General features: G+C 46.7%; 1 protein-coding gene, 1 long non-coding RNA gene and 1 pseudogene across 2 annotated transcripts; all 3 read right to left on the bottom strand.

Annotated features, from left to right (window-relative positions):
* Positions 1-8,154: 8,154 nt before the first annotated feature.
* LOC121432822 (intraflagellar transport protein 172 homolog) lies at positions 8,155-21,276 on the bottom strand. Its single transcript, XM_041630964.1, has 13 exons — positions 21,115-21,276; positions 18,433-18,576; positions 18,138-18,178; positions 17,745-17,784; positions 17,431-17,496; positions 17,142-17,221; positions 16,938-17,025; positions 15,768-15,982; positions 14,637-14,760; positions 14,112-14,207; positions 12,382-12,435; positions 8,814-8,926; positions 8,155-8,166 (listed from the first exon to the last, which is right to left on the bottom strand). The coding sequence occupies exons 1-12, from the start codon at positions 21,274-21,276 to the stop codon at positions 8,918-8,920; spliced, it is 1,119 nt and encodes a 372-aa protein (XP_041486898.1). The 3' UTR covers positions 8,155-8,166; positions 8,814-8,917.
* On the bottom strand, positions 17,461-23,609 carry LOC121432869. The gene is made up of 5 exons (XR_005972243.1): positions 23,528-23,609; positions 18,433-18,576; positions 18,138-18,250; positions 17,732-17,784; positions 17,461-17,496 (listed from the first exon to the last, which is right to left on the bottom strand). It is a non-coding gene; the product is annotated as an uncharacterized LOC121432869 (long non-coding RNA).
* LOC121432868 lies at positions 20,844-21,276 on the bottom strand (annotated as a pseudogene).
* Positions 23,610-24,416: the final 807 nt, after the last annotated feature.

The following is a 24,416-nucleotide window of genomic DNA, read 5'->3' as shown; positions in this document are numbered from 1 at the left end:
AATCAAAGAACTATCTAGGAGGGGAGTGAGAATGGGCCCGTAATTTATTTAAGATCAATAAAGGGGTAATAATTGAACTCTCTTTGCAGCCGTAAGATCACTTGTGGGGTGGGTGGGACTGGATGTGCAAATGCCCGGAGCTCAAGGGTTGGAGTTCACGAGGACCCCTGAAATCTTCAGGCTTCGCCCACTTGCTCCAAGGAGTTTCTGATCCTCCTGCCTCCACCTCCCAAATGCTAAAATTATAGGCATGTGCTATAATGTCTGGCATATGTGGTGCTGGGGATCAAAGCTGGGCGTCATGCGTGCTAGGCAAGCCCCAGCCCTCTAGAATTAAAATGGTCTTAAAAATTATTTTAGTTATTTGTTTGTGTGTATGTATTACGTGTGTGTGGATGCAGGCATGCCTGTGTTATGCTGTGCCTGTGGAGTTGATTCTGTCCATCTACTGTGGGTCCTGGGGACTGAACGCTCATCAGTAGTAGACTTCTGCAGCAAGACCTTTTAACCACTGAGACATTTTGCCGGTCCTATATTGACGGTTTTAAAAAATATTTATTTTATGTGTATGGGTATTTTGTCTGCATATATGTCTATGTTCCATGTGGTCTGTACACCACATGCATACCTGGTGTTCCCCAAGGCTAGAAGAGGGCATTGGATCCCATGGACTGGAGTTACAGAAGACTGTAAGTTTCTAGGTGGGTCCTGGGAATTGAATCCTGGACCTCTGGGAGAGCAAGCAGTGCTCTTAACTGATGAGCCATCTCTCTAGCCCCTTAGTTAAAACAAAAAAAAAAAAAGGTCAAATGTCGTGGCACAGGTTTTTAACCTAAGCACTGGGGAATCTGAGCAGATCACTGAGTTTGAGGTCAACCCGGTCTACACTGTGTGTCTCCACTGTGTGATGGGCAGATTTTAAAGGACATGGCTAACATCAGTAAAGTTAGGGAAGAGGCTTTTGTACGACTGAGGTGGGAGACGCTGGCGGTCTGGACTGGTGGTCGTATGGCCAGACAGATATCAGACTGGGAATACGTGTGAAGACTAAGGCCTGGGCTGGGATGTAGCCTAGCTGGTAGAGCACTCTAGTGTTCGCTAAGCTCTGGGTTGATCTCCACCACTGAATAAATTGGCGAGGCAGTGCAAGCCTGCAATCTCAGCACTGAGAGGAAGAGGCAGGAGGATCAGAACTCCAAGGTCACCCTTGGCTATATATGAAATTTGAGGCCAGCCTGGGCTACACAAGACTTTGCTTAAAAACAAAATCTGAAAAAAACAAGACAAAAACAAAATTGGGGCTGGAAGGATGGTTTAGCAGTTAAGAGCATTTGTTGCTCTTGTAGAGGACCTGAGTTTGGTTCCCAGCACCTACAAGGTGGCTCACAACCACCTGTAACTCCAGTTTCTGATACCCTCTTCGGACCTCCATACATGGGTACCTATGTAAGCAAAACAGTCATATACGTAAAAATAAAATATACCTTAAAAGGTAAAAAGTAGACAGACAGAGAGGTAGATAAGTAGATAGATAGATAGACAGACAGACACACAGGCAGACGAGATAGAGTCCTGAGAACTTGCGGACAGCTTACATGGGGTAAAGGGAGGAGGGGTATATATGAAAAAGCTCAAGCTGCTTCCCAGAAACAGCTGACATTACTAAGCTCTTACATCTAAGCCTTTTGCAGATTTTCTTGTTCTTCACCACCAATACCATCGCCACTCTCCTTTATAATACTACGTGGTAAATACTGTCATCAGTGCCCCCATTTTATATGAAGAAAACCAAATCCCAGGGTTGGAAAGGGTGAATGACCTAAGTTTATACAAGATGAAAAGTTGAACCAACGTTTGAACTCAAGGAATTTGAGGTCGCAAATGTGTTCATTACCTCTGTGCCACACCCAGGAAAGACACAGAGGTATGTTAAAAAGACTTGGGCAGGCTGCAGAGATGGCTTAGTGGTTAAGAGTGTGTACTGCTCTTGCAGAGGACATGAGTTCAATTCCCAGTATCTACATATGAAGGCTCATAACCGCCTGAAGCTCTCGCTCCAGGGGATCCTACACCTCTGGCCTCTGCAGGGACCATCATTCATGTGGACATACCCACACATGGACCCTCACATAGACACATTGTGGCAGTGTGGGTGGGACTGCCTCCCACTGGCTCAGATGTCTGAAGACTTGGTCCCCAGGAGGTGGAACTGTTTGGGAAGGATTGGGAAGTATGGCCTTGTTGGAGGAGGTTTGTCACTGCAGGTGAGGCTTTGCTGTTTCAAAAGTTTTCTGCCATCTCCAGTGCTGTCTGTTTGCTGGTTCCACGATGTGAGTTCTCAGCTGTCCAGGCCACTGTGCTCGCACTGCTCCTATCATGGAACTGTAAGGTCATTTTGTGCGGCTTTTATAGGCTGCCTTGGTCATGGTGTTTTGCCACAGTAATCGAAAAGTGACTAAAACACACCCAGTTCAAAGTAACTAAATTTTAAAAATGTAAAAACTTTAAATATATAAACAGTAATAATACAAACAAGAAACAACCACTTAAAGGAGAACCTTGCAAAGGAGAAGCTAAAACATTAGGACATATTCAGAGCTAGAGGGACAGCTCTGCAGTCAGGAGTGTGTACTGCTCTTGTAGAGACTGGAGTCTGGTTCCAGCACCTTTACCAAGGCGGCTCACAACCGCCTGGAACTCCAGCTCCAGGAGGTTCAAAACTCTCTTCTGACCTTGGCAGGCACTGGCACTCACATGCACAAACCCACACATCGACATTCTTATTCACAGAATTTAAAACTATTTTTAAAAAGATATATTGATCTAGAGTAGGAAGGTGTTTGGAGTAAGTGCACCAGGAAGGGCTCATGTTGTTGGGGTGTGTGGGAAGCAGTGCTCACACACAGGACAGAAGCAGCCCACAGGCCTCCTAGTGGCCAGCATTCAGTTCCACAGCTCTTACCTCTCAGCAGTGCGGAGCTGCCTTGCCTCCAGGGCCAGTTTGCTCAAGGTTTTCCACGTTGCCTCTGTTTCTGGGGTCATCTCCAGGGTCTCCAAGAAGGCTGTTGCCCTGGAGAGGAAGGGAAGAAAGCTCAGGAGTGAAGCAGGATCTGGAGGAGCAGAGGGGAACCCTGGTGCTGCTGGGGCAGCAGGAGGGGGGAAGAAAGGCCAGAAACACCGCCCTTTGTCTAGGCTCCTCCCATGATTCCAGGGCCCCATTGAGCTGTGACAGTTTAATGGGTCACTGCAGGCATCTGCTAGGCCCACACTGGCTCAGCACCACACTGGCTGTTAGCAGCTCTCACCGGGTGTAGTTGCCATCATCGATGACTGTTCCAAACTCAATCAGGCCCTCGTCCAGGGTGTAGACCACAGTCGTCACCCCTTCGGTCACCATCACCTCTGTCTTCCCTCCACCTCGCTCCAGACCTACAACGTCACCCTGCACAGTATACAAAGAGTGGCATCTAGTTCTTCAGTAGGAAACAGACTTAGGGGTGTGTGTGCACGCACAGACTGTGGGTGCATGTGTGACTGCACTTGTCCACATGAGCAGGCCAGGAGACACGCTCGGGTGTCACTCCTCAGCTGCTTCCACCCTTTCTTTCTTCAACCAGGATCTCAGCTTGGCCCTGGAATTTACCAAGTAAGCTGGGCTGAGCCCCAGGGGTCTGCCTGTCTCTGCCTCTCCAGCTCTGGGATTTAAGTGTGCACTAACACGCTTCACTTTCTTGCTGTATGTTCTGGGGCTCAAACTCAGGCCCCTCTACTTGAACAGCAAGCACTTTACCAAATGAGTTATCTTCTCAACTCTTAGACTGATATTCTTTTTAAAGTATATTATTTTGTCAGGCAGTGGTAGTACACACCTTTAACCCCAGCACTCAGGAGGCAGAGGCAGGTGGATCTCTGTGAGTCTGAGGACAGCCTGGTCTACAGAGTGAGTTCCAGGACAGCCAGGGCTGCACAGAGAAACCCTGTAATATATATCTATATAATTACTTTTTCACGTTTATTTATTTAGCATGTGTGTGTCCATCCATGTGGGCTCTGAAGACTGAACTCAGGTCATCAGGCTTAGCAGCAAGCACCCTTATCCATGGAACCATTTCCCCAGGCCCCAGACTGAGATAGTCTTGGGGGTCCTCCAGTTAAATTACAACTTGAACCTGAACCCAGAACATACATTTCTTTTCCGGCACTGCTTAGTTCACGTGACAAAATCACTAAGACTGTTCCCCACCTCTATGCTACCCATCCCCCTTTAAAAAATAAAAAAAAACAACCAAAACAAAACAAATCAGTAAAATGACATTTTTTAGCTGGGTGGTGGTGGCCAACGCCTTTAATCCCAGCACTTGGGAGGCAGAGGCTGTGAACTCTGTGAGTTCAAGGCCAGCCTGGGCTACTAGAGCTAGTTTCAGGACAGGCTCCAAAGCTACAGAGAAACCTGTCTCAAAAAACAAATAATAATAATAATAATAATAATAATGATAATAAATAAACAATAAAAAAGAGAAAAGACAGAAGGGCAAAGGCCAAAAGCTAAAATCTGAGCAGCAGGAAAGGGGGTGCTGCTCTGAAGGCAAATGCATGTATCCGACAATGAGCCTCGGGCCTTCAGCAAGTGGATGGGCTGAGTCAGTCTCTGAGTAAACCCAGCCTAGCCTGTTCTGTAGCAAAGGGCACCAAAGCAAGCGGAGCACAGCCTTACCATGGATTCTGATTGCTACAGAAGCAAACAACCATCTCAGCAGGAAAACAAGTAGAGACTGCCTTCAAAGTAACATGTGGGTGTATGTGTGCAAGCACACACACATACAACACAACCAGTATGAAAGAATAAATTGCAATTGTAAACAATAATTTTAGGTCTTTAAGCATTTTAGATATTAAAAATGGCAGTTATAGATAATGCATTGTAATAAAATTAAATATTACATATTTGAAGATATAAAAATGACATGGAAAATTAACTAAGGAAAGACTGGAGTGGCTGGGCATACTGGAAAAAGAATCAAATAAAATTTTATGAAAGTGAAGCCTGAGACATTGAACATGGAGAAGTTCCTGGCCCAAATTTAACTCTGAAGCAAAACCCCAATTGTGGCATAAGCAGCAGACAAGGAAAAGAGTGAGCCAAGGAGCTGAAGGAGAGATCTGAAGATACTATCTGGAATGTTCATGGAGCAGAAGAAGGAGACACAGAAGAAGCTGAAAAGGCAAACAAGATGGAACAAGAAACGTAGCATATGCTGAGTCAGAATTCCTGGGAGAATGGTAACAGCGTTCCGAGAGAGAGTGGCCGAGAAGTTCCCAAGACTGAGCACGATGTGTGTGTTCAGAACTACATGAAACCCAACATATGCTGCATGGGATATCATTTAAATTCATGTAAAAAGCTGGAGTACAGCTCAGTACCAGAGAATTTACTTCTAATGTACAGGTTCAGTCGCTAGCCATCCACTGCAAAAACAACCCCCAAACCCTCTAACCCGATGGGTGGCCCGTGACTACAGTCCCTATCTCTCAAGAGGCAGGGCAGGAGGACAGCCTGGGCCCCGAAATCTGAGGCCAGTCTGTGTGATATGGCAAGACACCTTCATGAGGAAAAATACTATGTACAAAAATTGTAGTCAAGTGTCAAAACATCCAAAAAAAAAAAAAAGTAGGTTTTAGGAGCAACCAAAGGGACAAGAGTAGATAGTTCAGAGATTAAGAACACTGCTATGGCAGAGGGCCCAAGCTTGGTTCCCAGTACACACGGGCACTCACAGCAAGTGGCCAGTACCTCCAGCTCTGAGGAGTCTGATGCCCTCTTCTGGCCTCAGCAGGCATTGCACACATGTGCACAACACATGTTATCTATTGGGATAACATGTTACAAAAAGCTAAGAAAAGTTAGCTGTCAGTTTGAAGTTGGGTACTTAGTCCCAAAGCGTTTTTAGAACAAAAGCTAAACAAAGCTACTTTCAGATCATCAAAACCTGAGAGAGTATAATCTTCCACTAAAGAGACCCTCACCAAAGGGATTTCTAAGTGATATTCTCCAGGCAGAAAATTAATTCCTGAGGGGAGACCAAAACTGCAAGAAGCAAAAGTAGGAAGAAATATGGTAGTGGGGAAATCTAAGTTCTGTCCATATAAGGTAATAGTGTCATAAATCATGTGTGGTGGCCCGTGTTTGTGATACCAGCACTCATGGAGGCCAGCCTGGGTTACAAGTTCCAGTTCCAGGTCATTCAGGGAGGAAGGAGAGGAGAGAAAGAATGAGACATTGAATATGAATGATGCCCATTTTGGGAGTTAAAAAAAATCTTATAGCAAGGCATGGCGGCCCAGATCTTTAATCCCAGCACTCAAGTACTTAGGAGGTAAAAGCAGAGGAATGGGAGGGAGGAGAGGGAGTGGGAACTGGGATTGGCATGTAAAATGAAAAAAAGATTGTTTTCTCTCTTAAAAAATTAAATAAATAAATTTTTTTAAAAATATCCCTCAAAAAACAAAACCAAACCAAACCAAAACAACAACAAAAAACCCCACACAAAAAAAAGAAAGAAAAGCCGGGCGGTGGTGGCGCACGCCTTTAATCCCAGCACTCGGGAGGCAGAGGCAGGCGGATCTCTGTGAGTTCGAGACCAGCCTGGTCTACAAGAGCTAGTTCTAGGACAGGCTCCAAAACCACAGAGAAACCCTGTCTCGAAAAACCAAAAAAAAAAAAAAAAGAAAAAAAAAAGAAAAACAAAACAAAAACCTATCAAAACTAAAGGAACCCTTTACTACTCCTGGAAGCGCAGTGGTAAATACTTGTGCAGTGTGCCTGGGTTTGATTCCAGCACAGCAGCAGCAACGAAGATTAGCACTAAGAACCATTGAGAAGGTCGACAGGTAGAGGCGCCTGTTGGCCTGCATTCACTCCTGGGACCCGCATGGTGGGAAGAGCAGACTCCCACAAGTTGTCCTCTGGCCTCCATAGATGCATACACACATACACAAAATAAATAAATGTAATTTAAAAATTTAAAGGTTAGAATGAAAATATTGTTCAACAAAGAAAAAAGAGAGGTAACCAAAGCCAAAGCCTTGCAAGGTCCTATATTATTTGTGGGGAGAGAGAAAGTTACATGGTGGCTAACTTGAGAGCCTTCAAGGGCTTGCATATGAGTGTGTGGTATGTGTGTGGTGTGTGTGTATGTGTGTGTGTGTGATGTGTGTGTGGTATGTGTGGTGTGTGGTGTATTGTTGTATGGTGTGTATGTGTGGTATGTGGTGTGTGGTGTCTGTGTGTGGTATGTGCTGTGTGTGTGGTGTGTGGTGTGTGTGTGGTATGTATGTGGAGGATGTGTGTGTGTGTGTGTGTGTGTGGTGTGTGGTGTGTGTGTGGTATGTGGTGTGTGTGTGGTGTGTGTGTGTGGTATGTATGTGGAGGATGTGTGTGTGTGTGTGTGTGTGGTGTGTGGTGTGTGTGTGGTATGTATGTGTGTGTGTGTGGTATGTATGTGGAGGATGTGTGTGTGTGTGTGGTATGTGCTGTGTGTGTGGTGTGTGGTGTGTGTGTGGTATGTATGTGGAGGATGTGTGTGTGTGTGTGTGGTGTGTGGTGTTGCGATGGGACAGTAAAGAGTGTTTTATGTGTAATTTGAAAAAGGAGGGATTTTGAATGGCCAAGAATAAGGACAAGGATGATGGCATGGAACCATCCCTCCTACTGGGGTCTGTCTTCTAGACTGCAAAGAATGCCATATGGTGACTTTAAATAGTCCCAGGGCCACTGGAATGTGGCCTCATCTCTAGGAATGCAACACAAGGTCAGGAAACGCAAGCAAGGATAATTCTGGAGGCCATGCCAGTATGGGGAGGGGGTAAAAGTTTGGCTTGCCAGTTTTATCATAGTGATTGTGGGTGGTGGGTTGAGAACACCACACGGTCTCCACATACTTCTCCTTGGAGCGCTAATGAGTTAGAGCGACACACCTGGGCCTCCTGGCACCAACGTACCCTGATAGAGGACATGGTGACTCTCTCGGGTGCCTCAATGTTGTACCACACACACAAGCTGTTTCGGTTCTGGGCTACCAGCACATCGCTCCCGGGAACCCACTGCACGTAGGAGCAGAAGTTGAAGATCATTGTCTTGGAGCAGCTTTCAATATCATATAGATACAACTGGAGAGGGAGACAGCACAATTAGGAGGCGTGCACTGATGACATTTGGTTCTGTCCCTTTCCCCCACAGTGAAATGATCCACCAGTCAGTTATGTGTTGAGTTGCCAGCCCTTGGAGTTTGTGCTAAGTTGGTATATCCTGACTGGTCAAGTATGAGATGACCAAACAACCACGATCTAATTCAAGCTATAGTCAGGTGAAGGTCAGACAGGAGAGTAACCCTGGGCCAGATTAGCAGGTAGGGCTACAAACAAACTAAGTGAGCTGACAGTCTGCAGTGAGGCTCTCACTGGAATGAAGCATCACAAGAAAAGCGAACCTCTTTGGAGATGCCACCCTGACAAGAGACTGCTCGAGTCAGTGTCCATGCCTTCAGCTAAGTGTGGCTGAAGCACACTGCGGCAGTGGGATGGGGCAAAGGGCAGCTGGACCTGAGGAGGGGAAGCAGCTTCACGAGGATGCAGCCTGTAAACAGTCTCTGTCAGGGTCCCTAGGTCAGGTTCTGACAGCGTATAGACTATCCTTCGTCCACTTTGCTATGCTAATGGCATATGGAACCAAGAACTTATGTCCTGCATTGCCCCCACAGTCCCAGGTAACAGCTTGTGGACCAGCCCAGGCCTAAAACCCTAGTAACCCCTCTCACACGAAGTTTCCGATCCCTGAAGAGAAGCTTGTGCCCAGTCTCATTAAGTTCCAGCCAATCCACACGGCTCTCGTGACTGATAGTACCAATGTTGTAGCTGCCAATCAGATCCACTGCAAAGAAGACAGGGTAAGAAGAGCGAACCCCACCATGTAGAGGGCTGCATTTGGTCTCTAGAATGCTGGCTTTATAATCATGTTGGGATTTAGGAACATTTTATCAGTCCAGAGGTATCAATGGGGACCACAAATGACCAATATTGCACGATTTTTCTAAGATGCTTAAAAAACTGGGTCTTGCCAAGTGTGGTGGCACACACCTTTAATCCCAACATGCAGGAGGCAGAGGCAGGTGGATCTCTGTGAGTTTGAGGCCAGCCCGGTTTACTGAGAGAGTTCAAGCACAGTCAGGAACAGCTAAGGCTACACAGAGAAATACTGTCAATAAACTTGTCTAGAATTATAAATGTTTTACTTGGCTTTATAGGCAACTAGATAGAAGATCTCATGGAGAAATGGTGGTACACTGCTATAACCCAGCCCTCAGAAAGAGTGGGGGTTTGAGGCCAGGCCCTTCTATGTAGGCCAGTTCCAGCTGCCTCGTTTGACCCTGTCTTGAAAAGACAGTGAAAGAGGGTGACCGTGTTACTGAGTACCAGAGAGAGCTGAGGAATGAAATGACCTGGTGATGTCACCCTGGCTGCGCGGAGTCACCAGAGCAGTGGATGCACAAGTGAGGCGACGAAGAAGGAAGCCCTGAGGAGAGCTCACTCAGTGAAGCTCAGTGGCTCACACCCAGAGCTCAAGCACAAGGCAAAAAGGCTGATGCAGGAGCATAACCAATGGGACCAGCCGGCAGACAGACTGATAACCTGGAGACAGAAATTATGACAGTAGACATGGTGACTCATATCATACTGACTATAATCCCAGTACCCAGGGGTCTGAGACAAGAGGACCAGAAATTCAAAGCCAGTCAGGGCAACATGAGACCCTGCCTTCAAACACTGAAAAACAACACAGCAACCAAAGCCAAACCAAGCCAAGTCTGCTAGAGCCTCCAGGACCACATAGGGACCCTGAAATTACATATAAATTACATTAAAAGGGACCGGTGACTCAGAGAACCGACTATCATTTTACACATATTGAAAAATATGTAAAATTCATGGCGTGAGCGAATGGACGGGTCTGAGGTCTGAGTTATCACCGCCACGAGAATTAGGCCTCCTGGCCTACATATCATTCCCAGTGCAGATACCTGCGTTTCTGAGCTCAGATGTGAAATGTAATATTCATGAAATAGGAAACTATCTTAAGAAGAGGCCCATATGTATACGAAAGCTTGTCTTATGACAGGGATGGTATAACAAATTAGTAGGCTTTCAGTAAATGGTTACACAGATGGAAAAAATAAAGTTAAAACCCTACCCACATCACATACAAAAATAAATTCCAGATGGAAAGCAAAACTTAAGAATGTTAAAATATAGGAGGGAATATGGGGAAAAGTTTTTAAATGAGACCTCAAAAACCAGCAATTACTATTACTATTATTTTGGCAGCACTGGTGATTGAACACAGGGCTCCCCTGCACTCTGCCATTCAACTACATCCCTAGACTCAATTTTTTAAACTAAGAATTTGTTAATTACATTTTTAGTTCTTTGTTTCTATTTTGTAAGGAGCACACGTGGAAGTCAGAAGACAACTTGCAGGAGTTGGTCTTCTCCTGAGGGACTAAAGCTGAGTCATCAGGCTTGGACCAGTATCTTTAGAGGCTGAGTCATCCCATTGGCCCTTCAATTAATACTTAAAGGTGTGTGCTACAGGGCCTGAGTCTGATCCTCTAGACCCACACAGTGGAAAGGAGGGATCTACCGCCTCAGAGTGTCTTTTTTTTTTTTCAAGACAGAGTCTCCCTGTGTACCTTTGGAACTTGCTCTGTAGACCAGGCTGGTCTTGAATTCATAGAGATCCACCTGCCTCTGCCTCCTGAGTTCTGGGATTAAAGGTGTGTGTCACCACTGCCCGCTTCTCAGGTTGTCTTTTGACTTCTACTTGAGTGCCATGGCATAATGCTTCCCCCAACCGGTTCCATTACATAAATAACTACAATAAAATTTTAAATGTCTCAATACTAAAGATACCTAAAAGAGAGAAAACTCAAGCCACACATACTGAGAAAAAAACTACAATGTAAGTAACCATCAGAGGTTATATACAGAATTTCACATCTCTAACAAAGAGGCCACTTGACTTTCACAATGCATAAGGGATGAGAAACTGGAAGTCACAGAAGACAAATCCAAGTGAACAATAAGTAAGTGAAACGGCATTGCACACACACCATGCATTTCAAGTCCTGGAGAGGATGTGGAAGAATAGGAACTCTGACTGGGAGAGGAACGGACATTGATCGTCCTCTTTGGAGAGCAATGGGAGACACTTAGTCAGGCTGAAGGCACAGCTGCTCCTATGATTCAGCAATTCTGCTCTAAGCATGGACCTCAGCAAGTAGCAGTAATGTGATTAAAACCACACCAAACAACAAACCCCCCAAACAACTAGGGGTTGAAGAAATGGCTCAGTGGTTAAAAGTACTGACTGTTCTTCCAGAGGACCCAGGTTCAATCCCCAGCACCCACATGGCAGCTCACACCCACCAAGTTCCAGGGATCCCACTGCCCTCATTTGGCCTCCAAAGGCATAAGGAACGCACATGGCGCACAGCCATACATGCAGGCAAAATAGCCATTCAACTAAAATAAACCTTTAAAAAATTAATACTCAGCAGGCTGTGGCAGCACACACCTTTCGTCCCAGTACATGGGAGGCAGAGGCAGGTGGATCTCTCTGATTTCGAGGCCAGCCTGGGCTACAGAGTGAGTTCCAGGTCAGCCTGGGTTACACAGAGAAACCCTGTCTCAAATAAAATAAAATAAAACCAAATCAAACAATGAACCCCCCCCAAACAAACAAACAAAGAAACAAAAAACCACTCTAAATGCTCATGAGTAAGAGATGAGGTAAAAAATTAATATAAATGCAACAAAAAGTTCTGACTTAACAGCACTAGGCGTGGATAAGCAAGTATTAACAATAGGTCATGACTCTCAGCAGCTGGACTTTATTAACGATTATGTGGCAGGGAAGGATGAGTGCTTCCCTCTGACATAGGTGCTGTCTTCGTTCACTGTGTGGGTTAAGACACTAAGAAAGACGAAGTAACTTTGGTAAGCTCACAGAGCAGTAAGTACGGACAGGGTAGCTGACGCCAGTCCCATCCTTACAGACATACTATGTGGCATGCTCGTCTCTACACCTTCTGCACGATCCTAAGCTAGTCTTAGTTCTTCCTTCCATGCTTGGAACATTTGGTGACAGAAATCATAAAGTGGAGATTGTGAAATGCAAATTACATTTCTATTGTTACTAGTTACTAATAATAAGGGTTATTAATAACATAAATATAAAAAATACAGTCTTTCCAGTTCTAAAGAGTCTAGGATTAGATAATGTCTAAACAGGAAAATCCCTAAATTTAGCAGGGAATCGCGGCTACTCACATTCTCATTTTCAAAGAAATATTTCTCATTGCCACCAGATCCCTGCCAGGCTATCTGCAAAGTGAGGAGAAAACATCATAGACAATGTAGACAATCACCCAAGACAAGGCTGGAGGATGTCAGTGGCAAGGAAGAGAGATGGTATTCAAGGAGGTTTTGAAGTTACACAAAAGGTGCTCTGTATCAGACTCTTGCCCTGATCCTCATATTTCCAAGAGAAACCAGTCTGACTGTGGAAGTTTATATTCCAGGAAATAATATCAGAATGGTATCCTATGGGGAATCTTACTTCTTAGGGCCCGCACCTTCAGAATTAGCAAGCCAAGACATCCCATTACCCACCATTCCTCTCTCGGTTCCTATCTCACTGAGGTGATTGGTGTTCAAGTCTCCGAGCAGCAGTGTGTCCGATGTGTGAGCCACCAAGTACCGTTCCTTCCCCAGGATCTTCACCTCTTCTACCTCATAGCAATAGAGGGACTTGAGCACCACCCTGGTCCCTGAAGACAGGTTCTTCACTATCACCTGGGAAGGGACCAGTCCAACCCATCAGGCTTTCCCAGAGCAGGAGAAGAGTGAAGGTGCTCTGGTCCCTCACGCAACTCCAGGATACCTTGTTTCTCCCTCGGCCTGGGATGCTGTTGCTAAGGACAACACTTGCACCCACACAGGGGTTTGCTACCTAGGAAATACTTCCCCATGGCCTGGGCTGTCCATGGCCATTCGATTCTGAGAGCTCTACTCGGTAACACTAATCACTCACTTTGTTCCCACACTTCTTAGTACAAAGCTCTTTACCAATGAAGACAGAATACTATATCATCGTTACTGTTATATAATTATGAGCCTATTATTATCGTTATTATATCATCATGTGCCTAAGATGACCTCCAACTGCCCATCCTCCTAAATGCTAAGATTTTCTTTCTTTTTCTTCCTCTTCTACTTGTTTTCTTTTTTGAGACATGTAGCCCTGGTTGGCCTGGAATTTGCTATATAGACCAGGCTGGCCTCAAGCTCACTGGCCACATACCAGAGCACAATGTCTTTTTTACAAAGAATTTGAATTACATGTGTGGGTGTGCACAAAGGTGAGTGCAGGTGCCGGATGTCGGAAGAGGGTGTTGATCCCCAAGGCTGAAGACCCAGTGATTGTGAGACACTAACATGGTGCTGGGAACTGAACTTGTGTTCTCTGTAAGAATAGTAAGAGCCGTATCTCTGGCCCTGGTGTGATGTCTTACAGATAAATTACCTTTGTACTCTCAGCCCTTAACAGATCTAACACAGCAGAGAAAGGATAAACATTTCTGGAGAGACTGGAAAGATCCAGGAACAAACTGGTAATAAGAGCAAGGGAAGGGAAGTGGGAGAGTGAGACGCGTGCCTCTGGGACAACAGAGTCCTGCGCACTACAGTTCGCCAGTGATCATACACGTCCACAACTCTAGTGGGCGGTGCTGAGAACAGCTTCACACTGGGGAGATACAGGCACCAATCCCTGTATCTCTTGAGCCAGGTGTGAAACCTTTGCTTGCGATGGGTTAGAACAACTACGTAGCAGGAGGGTTGCCAGAAGTTGCCCTGACACATTCAGTTCCCTACGATAGCTCTGCCACAGGGAGGAAGGTTAAATTTGACACTGTGGCTGTGGCCAGCAGGTGGGGGAAATGTTACAAGGACAGATGAGCCACGAGAGGTCTCAGCATGCTAGGTCATCAGCTGCTCACCTGGCTGGGTCCCACATACGTCAGCTCAAACTTGTTCTTGTAAATACTCCTTCGGAGGCAGCAGTCAAACTGTTCCACCCCACCACAGAGGGTGCCCTGAGAGAGAGAGGGACAGCATGGAAGGCGATGCACGGCGCGCTGGCCAAGGACGGTATCTGGATATACCCCAAGACCTCAGACCTCAGTGTCACAATCTAGACAGAAGTGGCCAGCAAAAGGGTGGGCAGGTTCTGAACATATCAGAAAAAAAAAAGTGGCAATCCCAGGACTTACAGGGATCACATGTGGGTTGGACAATGAGGGGAAATCAGGCTGTCCTGGACAAGCGTGTCCCTCAAGGCCTCCTGGAAAGTGTGAGTTTCCCTTTCCTGCCTTTAACAGTAGATTTTTTTAGGTTGAAGTCACAAGGCAGCTGGAGTTCTCTTGTGTCAGAGTAGAGCGACTCCCTTGGCATAGGGAGTAGTTTCTATTTTACTGTAGTTTGGAGACAATCGCCAGTACAGGAAGGGGCTCCTAACAACACACCGCACAGAGCCGGGAGACGTCCCGCTTCCACGCCAAGGCTGTGATGGTGTATAAGTTGGCAATCTCCTTGGGCTTGGCCTCTTCCCAGATGCTTCTTCGAGGACTCCAGTTGAACACCCGGAGTCTAGAAAGGTAAAGAGTGAAAATAGACCAGAACTGATAGGGAAGCATCTCACTCTACCAGAAAGGGAAGCAAACGCAAAAGGGCAGACCAGCGAGGCAGCCCAACGGGAGGGGAAAAGGTGCGGGGAGTTGAGGGAGTAGGGGTGAAAGGAGCAGGTAGAAGATGGATGCCAGGTGTGGTGGTACACGCCTGTAATGCCAACAGGAGAGAGGCAGAGGCAGGAGGATCACTGTAAGTTGGAGGCCAGCCTGGTCTACCCAGTGAGTTACAGGCTAGCTGGGGCCACAGAATGAGACCCTGTCTCAAAAACCAACAAGAACACAAAAGCCAGAAGTAGAGACACCAGGACAGCAGGACAAGTGAGACAAACAGACGGCCAGGAGAGGGAAGAGGAAGAAACAGAGTGTAGGAGTCAAAGAAGGACGGAACCTAAGGAGACATGTGAGATTGGAAGGACATAAAGACAGACAGACAAAGAGACCTGACCCTAGCTGCTTGGCTGTTTCTTTATTCATTCACCAAATGGCGGCTACATTAAAGACCATGCCAGTGCAGGCACTGGCGATGAAGACGGCTACTTAGTCTTCCTCTCAAACTAGAACACAATGGCATAGTGGGGACAAGGCAGGGGGACATGGGGAACGCGATGGCCTCTGCTGTGGAGTCCAGGCTGAGTCGGCACAGCGCATCCTGAAGCAGACGACAATCTGAGAATCCCTTTCAACAGACATTGCTTCTGTCCAGGTTCCCGCTGCAGTTCAGAACTTGGCTAGGGCAGAGCTCACAGAGAAAGGTAGAAGATGCAACTGGGCCGGGCGATGGTGGTGCACGCCTTTAATCCCAGCACTCAGGAGGCAGAGGCAGGCGGATCTCTGTGAGTTTGAAGCCAGCCTGGTCTACAAGAGCTAGTTCTAGGACAGGAACCAAAAGCTACGGAGAAACCCTGTCTCGAAAATCAAAAAAAAAAAAAAAAAAAAAAAAAAGATGCAACTGGCCGGGGGACCTACCTGTCGTAGCTTCCTAGCACGACAGACTGGCCTCCAGGACTTGCTGAAGCTGTGGTGAATTCATGCTCCTGAGGATTACGGCTGTAGTCAAAAGTCTGTAGCACGTGGCCTTCCTTTCCATAGGCCACAATCCTCCGATCACAGCCTGCTGCCACGATGCTGTTGGTTGCCCAAGCCAAGGCATACGGTGGGCATGGGTGGTTAACCACCTTCCCCTGGGACAGACAGAATATTTCAATTGTTCGTTGCGAATGCTAGGCTAGCAGCTGTTCCACACACTCCTGATCATCCCACCCCGGAGAGAAAGTGAGCCTTCCTGCCAGCATTTCCCACATCAACACGCCCGAATTCTGAAGGCTTCACAGCCTGTCTCTGTATCATGAGCACACGCATGCCATGTGTACACGGGCCGTGTACTCACAGTGGTGTGTTGAGACCTCTGGTACGTACTAGTAAAGCCACCCAAAGAGAGACGACACACAGTAACCAACACTGTCTAGGTCCAAGAGAGTACATGGCTTCAAGAAGGGCTAAATTGAATTATGTGGGTAACTCACAATGTAAACGATTCCACAGTACTAAATTATACAGAGAAAAACAGCAAAGTTTCCCTGTATGTCTATCTTTTCTTTTTCCAAAAAAATAGTTAATTCTTTAACATCTTATTTATTTGTGTGTGTTTTTGTGCGCACATTTGCATATGTGCACACATGGTCGAAGGGCAGAGGATGACTTGCGGAAGTCACTTCTGTCCTTGCATGGCAAGGGTCCTGTCAGGTTTGGCACTGGGCACCTTTACCTGCTGAGGTATCTTGATGGGCTGTTAACTTCTTTCTCCTATGCATTTGGATGTATATACATTACACAAACATGTATATATATATACATATATACATACATTTGTGTATATGTATGTATTTACATAAATGGAAATAATTTTCACTTTTTGTCCCCCTTATAGTCTTTATTTCCCTTCTTTCAAGGTCCCTTCCGCCCACTCCTCCCTATAAATAGTGAGTTCTAGCCTCCTGAACACCAGTCTCTGTGATGGCACCAAACGTTTCTCTCCAAGATCGCCCTTTTCCAGTGATGGTGCTTAAACCTGCAGCTTCCCCGGGAGGGCTCCTGGAATGTCCACCCCACCCCAGGGTGAGTGTGCGCCCTTCGTACCTGTGACCCTCCGGAGCCTTCATCATCGAACAAATACCTGACGATGGTGCTGTCTGCGTGACCTGAGAGGATGCCTTTCCCAGAGCAACTGAAGGGCAGAGGCAGAGAGGTGGGCACAGAGGGAGGGACTTCCGCCCCGTGACAGTCCCCTTTCCATCAAATGCAGCTTTGTCCTGACAGTCCCAGTCTACTTCTGTTACTCACTTGGTTGTCAGCGCCACCACATACGAGTCCGTCCCATAGATGGTAGACGACTTGTTAGTTTTAGTGTTTGCTAAGCGAACCTGAAAACCAAACAAGTCTGGCTAGGCTACTTACAGTGTCAGCCAGGCACAGAGAAACAGAAGTAAAAATGCCAAAAGACAAAATTTGTCCTCATGCATTTTTCTCAAGTACGCACTTGAGCTCCAGGGGAAAGATGAACCATATTGCCCGGCACCCCAGGACACTATCCCCCCCAATACCTAACCTGTGTCTCCCTCTCCTCCGTTACCTTGCCTTCAGCCAGTCCAAAGACAATAATGTACTCTGCAGGCCACTGTAGACAGGTGACTGCACTCTGTATGAGAAGGGGTGAAAGGGTGACCCGCCTGTGTGGACTGGCACACTCAGAACAACCGCCACCCACCACACACTGTCATTCTAGTCCTCTCCAGGGGGAAAAGGCAGGCAGCGGACACAACAAGGCTCTCAAGCAGGTGACAACACCATCCTTTAGCAGGTCAAGTCGGGGTCAGACATTGAAAAAGGCAACTCCTGTTACATTTACAAGGAGGGAAGCAGGTGCGGCTCACCTCTGAACTTTACCGTCTGGATGAACTTGTTACAGATGACCTTCTTGTCACCCCTGTCAGACAAAAGGCAAGGAAGTAACCTTAAAAATCACTTCCCAATGAACTGCCCAACATGGCCCTCTGTGGGAGGTCTGATGGAGAAGTGAGTGGGTCCCCAAGGAGCCCTGGAGCTATGCCAATGACACAGCATATCACTGGCTCTCGGGACCTTCTGCTGGCTTACACTCATCCCTCCAGGGATGGGACTGCAGGACAGGTGGGGCAGGCAGAGGTGGACACAATAGAATCAGGCTCTAGAGAGTCCCTGCCTTCCATGCCTGATGTCATCATTATCCCAGCGAGGTATTTCCCATGCCCAACTCTTCTTTAGTGGCCACAACCCGCCTAACCCCCATCCTGTCCTCACCAATCTTCTCCAATCTTGTAGGCATAGATGATGTTGTCAGTCTGTCAGATGGCAATTTTAGTGGAATCAGGGGAGAAAGTCATGCCCTTTACCATGTAGCTCTTCCAGCCACACTAGGAGTAAAAACAAAGATAATGAGTAGAAATGAAGGAGAAAAGAAAACACACACATTTCCCAAAAGACCAGAAAGTTTATAGCGAGAAATAGAGTAGACTATTGCCCATGTCTACGGCTAGAAGGCAGATCACACAGCTTTCTCGGATAACGTGTTGGAGCACATGCGAGTCCTCTCTACCTTCATGTCAGCTGGCTTGGTGGAGAACTTGTCTCTCCGCTCCCCATGCTCATCGTACAGCAATACCACTCGGTCCACTGTGCAGACAGCATATTTAGCGTTGTTCTGGGACCAGGCCATACAAGTCACCTTCGCAGCTCCATCCTGCAGAGGCAAAGGGGTACTGTAAACACAGCGCTGGTCTCCAGAGTACAGAGCGTCTCCAGGTCCATCAGTCTTCGTGTGCCTTTGTTCTACATCTACGTCACAGGTTTTCTCTCAAAACTAAACAAAATGAGACAAATTGCTCGGATACCTGAACTGTAAGAATAATAGTCTCCAGGGCCTCACGTGGCCCAGACGGACCTCAGATTCACTGTACGGTAGGGATGACTTGAACTTCTGATCCTCCTGTCTCTACCTCCTGAGTGCTAGGATTCCAGGCGTACACCACCCTGTCTAGTTTATACCATGCCGGGGACAGGACTCAGGGCTTCACTCGAGACAAGCAAACACTGTACTACCAGGCCACATCTCCTTGTCCCCTAATGTGTTTTTCTGAGACTCATGATACAAATGTAACGCATCAACCGTTCCAAAAGCAATGGCCTCCTTGTTCCTTCATCTTTCAGGTCTGCGACTGAAAAAAAAAATCAATTAATCTGATAAATTTTAGCCTTTATACCTACTCATTCAATTAATGTTTTCCAGTACTTTACTGTCAAAGACACTTGGCTGGAAGACGACAGAGAGACAAAGAGCAAAGCACAGATCCTACCCTAGGTTCTAATTGGACACTGAGAAATTGGAAATGTCCCATAAGAAAAATATGTTCTGAGTGTAGTAATAATTTAGAGAAGCCCAAGACAATTTTATGCTTAAATGGTCAAGATTAAACTTTGAAGAAGGAATGCCATCGAATGGTAAATTACTTCAGATGTAATGAGTAGCATGAATAAAGTCAAGCTCTGGCCAAGGACCAGCAATTTAAGGAAGTTGAGACTGGCAACAAGAGAGGAGTCAGGGCAGGAAGCGTAGACTGGGCTAGCTCAGGAAGGGCCTCTGGAGGCCACTAATGATTTGGATTTATTGGGCAGGAATACAGAGACAGTGTAAGTTTGGAAACAAGGAGCAACAGAATTAGAATTGAGACTTGGGATAAACAATGTCACTTTCCCCTGTTAAGTGTCCACTAAAGGTTCGTGGTGAAAGTGACCACTGCAAAAACGGTTACAACCCAGATAATGGGGCGCTTGTCTGGCATTCATCAGTCCCCAGGTGTGAGCCTTCACACTGCACAAGAGTAAGCAAAGAAATAAAAGGAATATGGGAATGGCAGGAAAGACGGCACATGCCTGCAATCTCAACACCTGGGAGGGGAAGGCAGGACGGTCAGACATTCAAAGTCCACCACAATTACACAGCGAGTTTGAAGTCAGACTGAGCTATATGAGACCCTGACTTAAAAAAGAAAAACCAAAAAAGAAAATACGTGATCACCACACAGTGAATTACTCTGCGTGTCCCTTGCCAGCTGTCCTCTCAGGCTCCTGAAATGAAATTTGGCTCCTACGCCAAATGTTGGATTCACAACTTGGGCTACTAGAGGTCTGACTTACAACACCTTTACTTTCTACACCTAACCCAAATACGTCCAGAGCCAGCAGGGGAATCACTGCCCCCAAATCCTCAAACTACAACCAGAAAATAGCGGCACCACCACCATGGTCATGAGCCAACCATTCACTACCATCGGCTAGAAGGGGGTGCAGGCGCCTCATCAGCTTTGGCTGCTCATCCTCCTTCAAGGCTGTCCATCCTGGGCATCTGGTCCAGCTGCACCATGACATCATCTTTTTTTAGAGACCAAAGGGTTCTATTTCCAATTTTTCCAATAGGGTATTTTGAAGTGACAGATAACAGTACCAGTTTACTGAGCAAGGAGTACAACTTTTTATTGTTCTACCACCGAGTGAGGGCTCGATCCCTTCAGCTTTCCTTTCTTCTAACCGACTTCTGCTCTCCTTACACAGTGCAAACATCCCCAAGACCCACAATCGATGGGGACGCGTTTCTCTGCAATACGTGCCTGACTGGACTGCCTGGGGGTTGAGTGGAATGGAAAGTAGAACAGGCATTTTCATAACTGCTTGAAACCCAGTTGGTACCTACCTTGTATCTCTGAGGCAGAAGCTATTATGATTCCCATTTTACATATGGGGAAATTGAGGCACTGAAAATTAAGAAAGCTGCTCAGTCACACATACAGTTTTTAGATGACAGATGCAATATTTGAATCCATGTATGTTTGATTCCACAAGCTATAACTCTGTCTTTATGCTGTTGTGGCATATGTATTAATGACTTAATTCTGCCATATACTTTTTTTTCCAGAATAGGAAAATTTATTACTGTGCTTCCACTGTCAAAATTTAGGATCTTGGTATTTCCTTCTTGCCTTTGTACAGGGCCAAAAGGGACATGTTGGCTACTTTAACAACCTTAAAGTAGACTCCAAAGAATATCACCTACAGCATGACCCTTTCTACCAAATCCAGCAACCAGAACGTCATCGTTTTCCTCAATGAAGTTCAAGCAACCATCATTGGGGACGAAAGCTGTGATCTTCTTGGTGTTCTTGATGAGCTGCACCCTGACACACTTCTAGATAGCAGAATTTGGCTGCTTGGTTTCAACTCCTACTTTTTCCAGCACGATTCTCTTGGCATGAGAGGCACCTCCAAAAGGATTGGCCTTCAGGGCTGTGCCCAAGTGGGCTTTCATGTATTGTTTTTCATGCCACTTCTGGTCCCGGTGGTGGCTGCGGAGCTTCCTGGCAGTATGGTGACCACGACACTTGCTCATCTTGCCGATGCCACAGGCCCGAGAGAAAGAGCTCTGCCATATACTTTTATTTACTGTTGCCATTATTATTATTATTATTATTATTATTATTATTATTATTATTGAGACAGGGTCTCTCTATGTAGTCCTCTATCTCGTTTTGCAGACACCATACCTGGCTATTCTTTTTTTTAATTAATTACAGTTATTTATTTTGCATCCTGATTGCACTTTTCCCTCCTCACTATCCTTCCATTCACCCCCCCCCACACACACACACAATCCACTCCTCTTCTATTTCTATTCAGACACGGGCGGGCCTCCCATGGGCGGCAACAAAGCACGGCATATCTTGTTGAGGTAGGACTACACCCTACTTCTCCAGGAAACTCTAAAAGTCACACATTATTCTTATGTTTTAAAAGGAGGTCTTGGCTCTGTAGTCAGGCTGGCTTTGAGCACACAGCAAGCCTCCCAAATTCTGTGATTACAGGCAGGCAGCACCATGATCAGGTAACAGATTTCTTTTTGTAGTACTCGGGACGCATGCAGAGGCTCACGCATGCCAAGCACATGCTCTAGTACTCAGCAACATCCTCTGCAAGTAGCATATTCTTTTTATATGTTGGGGGCCAATGTGCCTGTTTGGGTGTGCATGCAGAGGCCAGAGGTCAACATCAAGGGTCTTCCTCAATTGCTCTTCACCTTGTTCTTTTGAGACAGGGTCTCTCCTCTCACTGAACCTGGGCTCATGAATCTGGCCAGCGAGCTCTAGGGACTTCCTTGCCTCTGCCTCCCCAGCACTGCAATTACAGGTGTGCCTAGCTTTCAAGTGGATGCCGGAGAGCTCGTGCTTATGAAGAGCCGTCTCCCCCACAGCCAGCCTTATTTGTGTTGTTAGCCTGTCCTCTCCATTTCCATGTCCTTCCCTGTGGTCTATCATTCTTCATACAGCTGTCCAATTCATAATGCCCTTTCCATTAGTCCTTTACACCTCCACGACACAAGGCAGCAACAGGAGGTCCAGGAAGAGTCCCGGTGAGGCCCCAGTGTTGGTAGTGTAGCCGAGACCAATGATTCTCTGCGATGAACCCACACATGTAAAGATGTATGGACAAAGGAGTATACCGTGTGACTCTCTGTGCCACACTGCAGCTTCTAAGACGAGATTTCCCCTTTCGTCCTTTTTTCTGTTTTTCCTTTTTTATCTTAAATTTTATTTGGGGGGGGGATTGCAGGGGCAGAGGCTGGATTCAAGGGAACGGGAAATGGGTGAGATCGGGATGAATGATGTGAAAGACACAAAGCATAAATAAAAAAAAAGAAAGTTAAAAGAATTTCTCCTTACATTTATTGATTGTGAGTGGTGGGACGGTGCCTGTGTGGCGGTCAGAGAACAACTTGCATGAATTGACTCATTCCTTCCCGTGTGTGGGTCTCAGGGCTCACTCAGAGAGTCAGGCTTAGTGGTAAGTGCCTTTATCCACTGAACCATCTCACTGGCCCAATTTTTCTTTTCTTTTTTCAAGATAGTCTCATGCAGCCCAGGCTGGCCTTGAATTGTCTATATAGCCAAGAATGCACTCCTGACCCTCTTGTCTTCACTTCCCAATTGCTGGGATTCCGGCCTCTGGCGCCACCAAACCCTGTTTATAGTATGTGTATGTGTGTGGGGGGGGGGGGGTTGTATGTGTGTGTGTGTGTGTGTGTGTGTGTTGAACTTCACTTAACTCTCTCCTAAGGTTCTTGGAGTTGCTCTCACTACGGCTTTTCTTTCCCAAATGACGAAGTTAATGACAGAAAGGCCACGTATGATGAGGGGTTAAAGCCAGAGATACCATTTGGTCAAATCGGTGCTAAACCTGAACTCAGATCCTTTCACTCCCAAACCTATCCTTCATGTTTTTGGGCTCCTCTCCTAGAGCCCAGCCGCTTCTGAATCTGAGACACACTTTCACAATTCAAATGAAGCGTCAGCCTTGCGCTTATTTCATCCGGTGTAGATTTATGCTCGTTGTCTAGATATGCGCCTCTCCCTCATAGCCTGTGACGTAACTCGACCCCTAGAGCCAGAGCTTGGGGCCTGGCACTCAAATGCTGTATGCGGTGCCATCAAAGTTTGCGGTCTTTAACAATTCACGTCGCCTACTGAAAGATCTTTCACAATCTTCTGCACACAGCAGGCGCTCAACATTATAAACTTCTGCTACCCCACTTTTTTTTCTTTTGGAACGCCCGGTAGCCGGGGAATGGGAGTCAAGCGATTCCTCACCTGAGGGCTCAGCAGGGTCCTCAGGTGCTTCAACTGCATGACGCACACAGGTCTCGGATGCTCGCTGACCGAGACAACTCCCGCGGTTACCTGGACAACCCGCCAAGCAGCTATGGCGAGCCACTGACGCACAGGCAACGTGAGTGCGACACACGTCACAAGGTCACGTAGTGGGTTCGTGACCGGGCAAACGGGCCGTGCGCAAGCGCAGTGAATCCTAGGGCGGGCACATAAGAGTAGGTCGTCGAAGTCTATCCTCGACCAATCCTGTACTTGCATGCAAACTCAACGCAAAGCCCCACCCGCAAGTCTTCGTCTGTCCCCACCCTCCCCAGCCCCGCCCCTAGATCCTATATCTCTTTAACCCCAGCTTTTCTCATTGCTGTAACCGGTCAAGTGCGCTTTAGTTGCTTTAACTCTGGAGAAGCGCAAGGCAGGTGCTATGAGAGCGAAAGCCAGTTCGCAGAACTGCAGCCTCCGCTTTCCCCGCCAAAAGTTCTGTGACTTGCGCGAGGCCACTCAATACTGATAGGGACCAGTGAATGCTCAAGGATATACCTGTTTGAAGTGGGCAGAGGTACAGTCCCATTTTACACAACAGGAGGGGGTCACACGCCAAAGTTGAAACAGCTAATAAACGGTGGAACCGGGATTCAACCCAGAGCTGATAACCTTTTAATTCCCGTGAGACGATTCAAGTCTTCTCAACTCGTTGTCCCTTTGTTCAGCTTCTCTAACCTGTAACACGGTCTCAGGAAATGATCGGGGTTTGGTAGCACTGGCTAGGGAAAGGCAAGGCACCCGGTTTGGTCATTGGGTAAACAGTGAGTTCAAGGCTGCTTGCCGAAATCCAGATGTCTTTATGGGTCAGTGCAGCGGACAGAGCTGG

The sequence above is a fragment of the Microtus oregoni genome, unplaced genomic scaffold (genome assembly GCF_018167655.1).
Source record: "Microtus oregoni isolate MIOR12 unplaced genomic scaffold, Mior012 000036F_ref0000092, whole genome shotgun sequence".
Lineage (NCBI taxonomy): Eukaryota > Metazoa > Chordata > Mammalia > Rodentia > Cricetidae > Microtus > Microtus oregoni.
Note: the sequence above shows the minus strand (reverse complement) of the source record. Positions and strands in the feature narration are given on the sequence as shown.

Bases quoted from the DNA above. Each gene is read 5' to 3' on its own strand.
- LOC121432822 (XM_041630964.1), bottom strand. From the start codon at position 21,276: ATGAGCAAGTGTCGTGGTCACCATACTGCCAGGAAGCTCCGCAGCCAC. The intron at 18,577-21,114 runs GTAGGAGTTGAA...TTGCCTCTGCAG, and splicing joins AGAGAATCGTGCTGGAAAAA to GATGGAGCTGCGAAGGTGAC. The intron at 17,497-17,744 runs GTAAAGTTCAGA...CTTCTCATACAG, and splicing joins GTAACAAGTTCATCCAGACG to AGTGCAGTCACCTGTCTACA.